Raw genomic sequence first — 7,500 nt, 5'->3', positions numbered from 1 at the left:
AGATCACGTCCAGCCAGATCGAGACGAAGGATAGCGTGAGGGAGCGCGAAGCCTTCATAGACAGGGACATCGTGGGAGACGCCATCGCCCGAATCGCAGACCAGGCCAGTGGTGCGACCGGAGGCGTACAGGGACAGCACAGCTTGGATGGCCACGTACATGGCGGGCATTGCGAAAGTTTCAAACATGATCTGAGTCATCTTCTCGCGGTTGGCCTTGGGGTTGAGGGGAGCCTCAGTGAGAAGTGTGGGGGACTCCTCAGGGGCAACACGGAGTTCATTAAAGAAAGTGTGATGCCAAACTTTCTCCATATCATCCCAGTTGGTGATGATACCGTGCTCGATAGGGTACTTAAGGGTGAGGATACCACGCTTGCTCTGAGCCTCATCACCGACGTAGGCGTCCTTCTGACCCATACCGACCATCACACCCTGGTGACGGGCACGCCCGACGATGGAGGGGAACACGGCGCGAGGGGCGTCGTCTCCGGCGAAGCCGGCCTTGACCATGCCGGAGCCATTGTCGCACACAAGTGCGCACGTGTCTTCGTCGTCACACATGATGAGAGATGAAGTTCAGTATTCTGAGCCTGAAATTGGAAAGTTGATATGCAATAGATTACCCTTATAGATATAGCATTTTATCAGTTTGTATGGGATTATAATATTGTTTTGTTCATGCAGAATGAAAATACGAGTGAGTGGTCATTACAAATTCACTTAACCTTTATTTTGTGTGTGTGGGGGGGGGGGGGTGTAAAGATCTAGCCTAAACATTTGGCTTCAAGATTTGTCACAAAATTTAACCTGTACTGTTTTTGTATGCAAGCACATAATCTACCAAACTTAAAATGTTAAGAATCAGAAGTTTACATTTACTGCACATCCGCATTTCACAGCGTGACTGAATCTAAAAACGTCCTTATATCAAACTGCATCGGTCTCAGGTACTTAGCATGTCAGTACAACTATATTCCTAAAGGAAGATGTGTTCACTCCTATTGATGCTTTATTTCCTTGTACCAAGATCCACTGAATATTCTGTTATATGAAGTCCCGGTCGGCTAGTCTTGAAATCGTCATCCCGACGGACGGATTGCAATCAAGACTTACCACAAACGTCACAGCCTTGAGTCGGAGTGGGACTGGGGGCCTCAAGGGGAAACTACCCGTTATATACAACAGCGCCACTGACGGCAAGAATCTGGGCGGAGCCACTTTTTAAAAAGTATGTCTTATAAAAGAAATATACAGAAAAAGAGTTACGTGAGTGCACTTTTTTTGGCAAGCGTCGAATGTCCTAAAGTTGTTAGATAGCAATTAATATGAATCCTGATGAAGAAAAATCAACGAGAAGGAAATATCGCACTGTGTTGCATATTTCCCAGGGATCAACAATCCGACGCGTCACTCCTTACAAGGACTCTTCAGGTAGGTGGAAAGATGCCAGACTCCTGCAGCGGATTACCGTAGTGACACCTGTAGCTTACTCAGGATACTGTGGTGACGGCGAGGGGCGGCGAGGGAGGAGAATCAGGACCTCTCGCGGAATTCTGATAATGATAACAATAATGATAATAATTGTATGGGTGGGGGAGGGAAATGAGGAACTCTAACGTAATTGAAATAATGATAAGAATGATAATAGTAACGACCTCACGCAGAAATATGATAATAATGATAATGATGGTGATTATGATGATGATATTAATGATAATGATAAAGATGATGATAGTGATAATAGATGTAGCGGCAAGGGGCGGCGAGGGTGGGGAATGAGAACCTCTCGCGGAAATAGATTAATAATCATGTTTATGATAATAAAGATGATGTTAGTGATGATAATAAGGATGATGATAATGATAATAATCATCATAATAATACAGATAATGCTGATAATTGTTGCGGCGAGAGAGGAGAAGGAGAACCTCTTGCAGGAAATAGTTCAGTAACCAAATAAAAAACGTTCCTACGGTATGGCACCCTTGTAGTGGATGAAGTGTCACCAGGTTGTGGATGAGGTGCCAGTAAGACGTTGCGATCTGCTGTTTCTTTGTCTCTGAGATGGGTGATTATTTTGGTATTGATTTATCTCGGTTCCCTCAATAAAAAGTCCGATCATTATTTTTTTTCTTATTGCATTAGCTTTAAGGTAATTATCACAATATATATATATATATGCCTTTATGACTTTCATTGATAATATAAAAAAAGAATCACTGTTGTCATGATTGTTATTAGTACTATTATCATTATCATTATCATTGTTAGTTCTACAACTTCTACGATTGTTATTTTCATTATCATTTCCTTGACTTTCATAATTATATCTTTTATTGTTATTCTCATCAGTCTAGCTATTACTATCATTATTATTTTTTCTCATAATTATTGACAATTATTATCATTAGCAAATATCATTACACTTATCATTCTTCTGATCATGGTAGCAATAATTGTGATAATAATGCCAATGATGATAAAGATGATTTTTGTTATCATTATTATTACTATCATTAATATTACTATGATTATCACTTTCATTACTATCATTATTATTATGATAATGATGATACTGATAAAAGTGATATTGATAATAACTATGAATGAGAGGATAATGAAGAGGATTAATGTTATTAATAAGTGATAACCACAATAATAATATTGATGATAATGATAATATAATGATTTATAATGATTTTAATAGGAATAGTAATGATAATGATAATGGTAATAGTAATAATGATAATGATTAAATGATGAAAATGATGGTGATCATGATAATAATAAAGGAAATGATAGTAATGATAAGGATGATAATGATAATACCAATTATAGTAATATGATGATAATGATAACAATGATAATTGACATGATAATTTGAGTTTAATAACAATGATAGCGGTAGTAGTAGAAATGATAAAACTGATAATAATAGTGATAAAAACGAAACTGACAGTAATCGAAATAGTAATAAAAACAACGACAGCGCCAAGGATACAAATAAAAATAACTTTATTGTTATTGCAATAACTGTTTTTGGTATTACTAATAAAATTTTTCTTCTCACCAGATTACGATTGTCATTACCATCGTCTGATTGTTACTACTATGTTATATAATGGTCTTCATCAATGTTATCATCAATATGGAAAATTATACTAATTGTTATTGTTTTCATAACTACTGCCATTAATTGTTGTAATTAATTAATTGCTTTGTTGGCATTAATCATCATTTTTATCATTACTATTTTTTGACTACTGCTATTATCATTAGTGCTATTATCCTCATTATTGTAATTATTCTTTTGTTGTTGTTATCATTATCATTATTATCACCATCACCATTAATAACGTTATAAAAGCCTTTTTTTATTCTCAACATCATTGTTATTGATATTTTGTATGTTACATTTTTATTCATCATCCATATTGATATGACGTATAGTGTATGTATACTTCTTTGTTATTGATATAAGGATCATCCTTATTATCATTACTATTATTATTGTTATTGCTGTTGTTGTTATTATTATCATCAATATTATTGTTATTGCTGTTGTTGTTATTATTATCATCAATATTATTGTTATTGCTGTTGTTGTTATTATTATCATCAATATTATTGTTATTGCTGTTGTTGTTATTATTATCATCAATATTATTGTTATTGCTGTTGTTGTTATTATTATCATCAATATTATCATTATCATCATTATCATTATCATCATTATCATTATCATCATTATCATTACCATCATTAGATTTATCATTATCATTATCATCATTATCATTATCATCATCATTATCATTATCATCATTATCATTATCCTCATTATCATCATTATCATTACCATCATTATCATCATCATTCTCATTACCATCATTATCATTATCATTATCATCATTCTCATTACCATCATTATCATCATTATCATTATCATCATTATCATTACCATCTTTATCATTATCATTACCATCATTATAATTATCATCATTATCATCATTATCATTACCATCATTATCATTATCATTACAATCATTATCATTATCATCATTGTCATTGCCATCATTATCATTACCATCATTATCATTATCATCATTATCATTATCATCATTATCATTACCATCATTATCATTATCATCATTATCATTATCATTATCATCATTATCATTACCATTATTATCATTATCACCATTACCATTCTCATCATTATCATTATCGTTATCATCATTATCATTATCATCATTATCATTATCATTATGATCATTATCATTACCATCATTTTCATTATCATTATCATCATTATCATTACCATCAATATCATTATCATTATCATCATTATCATTACCATCATTATCATTATCATCATTATTATCATTATCATTACCATCATTATCATTATCATTATCATCATTATCATTACCATCATTATCATTATCCTCATTATCATCATTCTCATTACAATCATTATCATTATCATTACCATTATTATCATTATTATCATTCTCATTACCATCATTATCATTATCATCATTCTGATTACCATCATTATCATTGCCATCATTTTCATTATCATCATTATCATTATCATTACCATCATTTTCATTATCATTATCATCATTATCATTACCATCCTTATCATTATCATTATCATCATTATCATTACCATCATTATCATTACCATTATTATCATTATCATTATCATCATTATCATTACCATCATTATCATTACCATCATTATCATTATCATCATTATCATTACCATCATTATCATTATTATTATCATTATCATTACCATTATTATCATTATCATTATCATCATTATCATTACCATCATTATCATTACCATCATTATCCTTATCATCATTATCATTACCATCATTATCATCACTATCATCATCATCATTATCATTACCATCATTATCATTATCATCATTATCATTATCATCATTATCATTATCATCATTATCATCATTATCATTACCATCATTATCATTATCATTACCATTATTATCATTATCATCATTGTCATTGCCATCATTATCATTACCATCATTATCATTATCATTATCATCATTATCATTACCATCATTATCATTATCATCATTATCATTACCATCATTATCATTACCATCATTATCATTATCATTATCATCATTATCATTACCATCATTATCATTATCATCATTATCATTACCATCATTATCATTATCATCATTATCATTATCACCATTACCATTTTCATCATTATCTTTATCATTATCATCATTATCATTACCATCATTATCATTATCATTATGATCATTATCATTACCATCATTTTCATTATCATTATCATCATTATCATTACCATCATTATCATTAACATCATTATCATTACCATCATTAGCATTATCATCATTAGCATTATCATTACCATCATTATCATTACCATCATTATCATTACCATCATTATCATTACCATCATTATCATTACCATCATTATCATTATCATTATCATCATTATCATTACCATCATTATCATTACCATCATTATCATTACCATCATTATCATTATCATTATCATTACCATCATTATCATTATCATTATCATCATTATCATTACCATCATTATCATTATCATTATTATCATTATCATTACCATCATTATCATTACCATTATTATCATTATCATTATCATCATTATCATTACCATCATTATCATTATCATTATCATCATTATCATTATCATCATTATCATTATCATCATTATCATTACCATCATTATCATTATCATCATTATCATTACCATCATTATCATTATCATCATTATCATTACCATCATTATCATTATCATTACCATCATTATCATTATCATCATTATCATTACCATCATTATCATTATCATCATTATCATTACCATCATTATCATTATCATCATTATCATTACCATCATTATCATTATCATCATTATCATTACCATCATTATCATTATCATCATTATCATTACCATCATTATCATTATCATCATTATCATTATCATTATAATCATTATCATTACCATCATTATCATTATCATTATTATTATTACCATCATTATCATTATCATCATTATCCTAAACCCAATCTTGCCCCAAAATGCTCTGACCGGAGCGACGAAGGGACGAGCAGGGAAACACGTCATCACAGCCAAGTCCTTTTCACTTTATCGCTTCGTCCGGCCGTTTATTAAAACGAAAGGCCGACGCCATAGTTGTGTGTTTTCCTGTTCATTCCTTCGTTGTATTATTTACAACCTTTTTTTTCTACGTGAATCTGTTCCTCCCTTCGTTGAAAATATCGATTTTTGTTCCCTTGTTCTTCTCTCCGTTGTTTTGTTTACAACTTGTAAACAAGATTGTGATGTGTTATTAGTATTATTATGATTATCGTTATCAGTGTTATCATTACTATTGCTATATTATTCATGTTGTCTTTATTGGTCTTGATATTAATATTTTCATATCATCCTTATTATCACTATCAGTATTATTATTGTTACTGTTGTTGTTATTACCTTAATATTCCCGTCATTTTTGTCATTATCATTATTGTCATTATCATTTCTGTCGTTATCATTATCATCATCATTGTTAGTACCATTGTTATCATTATCCTGACTTATTGTTATATTCATTATTATCATCATCACTATCATCGTTGCCATCATCATTGCTCTTATTATGGTTATGATTATCAATGTCAATATTATCATCATTAATATCATTATCATTATTTGCATTACTATCATAATCATTTCTACTGTTGCAACATTTTTTGTTTGTATAATTTTCATGATTGTTATTTGTTATTTTCATCATTACCAGTATTTTTCTTGATGTTTTGCTGCTGTTGTTATTACTATAATTTCTGATGCAAATAGTAGTTATGATATAATATTTCATCGCTGTTGCCATGCCATCATTATCAGTGTTATGATATCTTATATCATAATTTCTCTATTTTCATATACACTATCATTATCACTAGAATATTTTTTGTGGTTATCATCATCGTAGACATTACCGTTACTACTATGGTTACTTACATTGTGATTACTATTATCCTGATAATTCTAATAGAAACTGGTGATTGTATTAATAAAAGTTATTTTTCTTTTCTTTTTAAATAACCATCTTACTATGTGTAGTTCCATGACTCATAAACCGAAATAGAAAGTGAGATGTAAATAAAATACTGAACCAAGTAAAAATATTTAACCAGGAAGTAGTACCGCCCATTGTTAGGCTGGACATTATACTGCATATCACCTGGTGATTTTATCAGTACTAAAAGTCGAGATCAGCCATTTGCATGTTCGAGGTCGTTAATTGCATGGGAGTGGCACAGATTAGAGAAATGCCTTGACCAATGACTTGATCTCTCAGGGTTATTATCCCAATTAAAGTCTGTTCCGATTCAAGCCGATGTTTTCCTCTGTCGCGTCTGTATCACTCCGTTTTCTTTTCATCGTTTT

General features: G+C 30.8%; 1 protein-coding gene across 1 annotated transcript in view; it reads right to left on the bottom strand.

Annotated features, from left to right (window-relative positions):
- Positions 1–1,147, bottom strand: part of LOC122250387 (actin, muscle) — a 1,898-nt gene extending 751 nt beyond the window's left edge. Inside the window, exons 1-2 of the mRNA XM_043011778.2 lie at positions 1,113–1,147; positions 1–589 (exon numbers count right to left, since the gene is read on the bottom strand). The exon at positions 1–589 is cut by the window's left edge and continues 751 nt beyond it. Coding sequence (XP_042867712.1) covers positions 1–560 — 560 coding nt within the window. The 5' untranslated portion in view covers positions 561–589; positions 1,113–1,147. The remainder of the gene's footprint in view (positions 590–1,112) is intronic.
- Positions 1,148–7,500: the final 6,353 nt, after the last annotated feature.

This window comes from Penaeus japonicus, unplaced genomic scaffold, assembly GCF_977035675.1.
Source record: "Penaeus japonicus unplaced genomic scaffold, GWHDUDI00000001_assembly GWHDUDI00000039, whole genome shotgun sequence".
Classification (NCBI taxonomy): Eukaryota; Metazoa; Arthropoda; class Malacostraca; order Decapoda; family Penaeidae; genus Penaeus; species Penaeus japonicus.
This window is presented reverse-complemented; position numbering and strand designations above follow the sequence as displayed.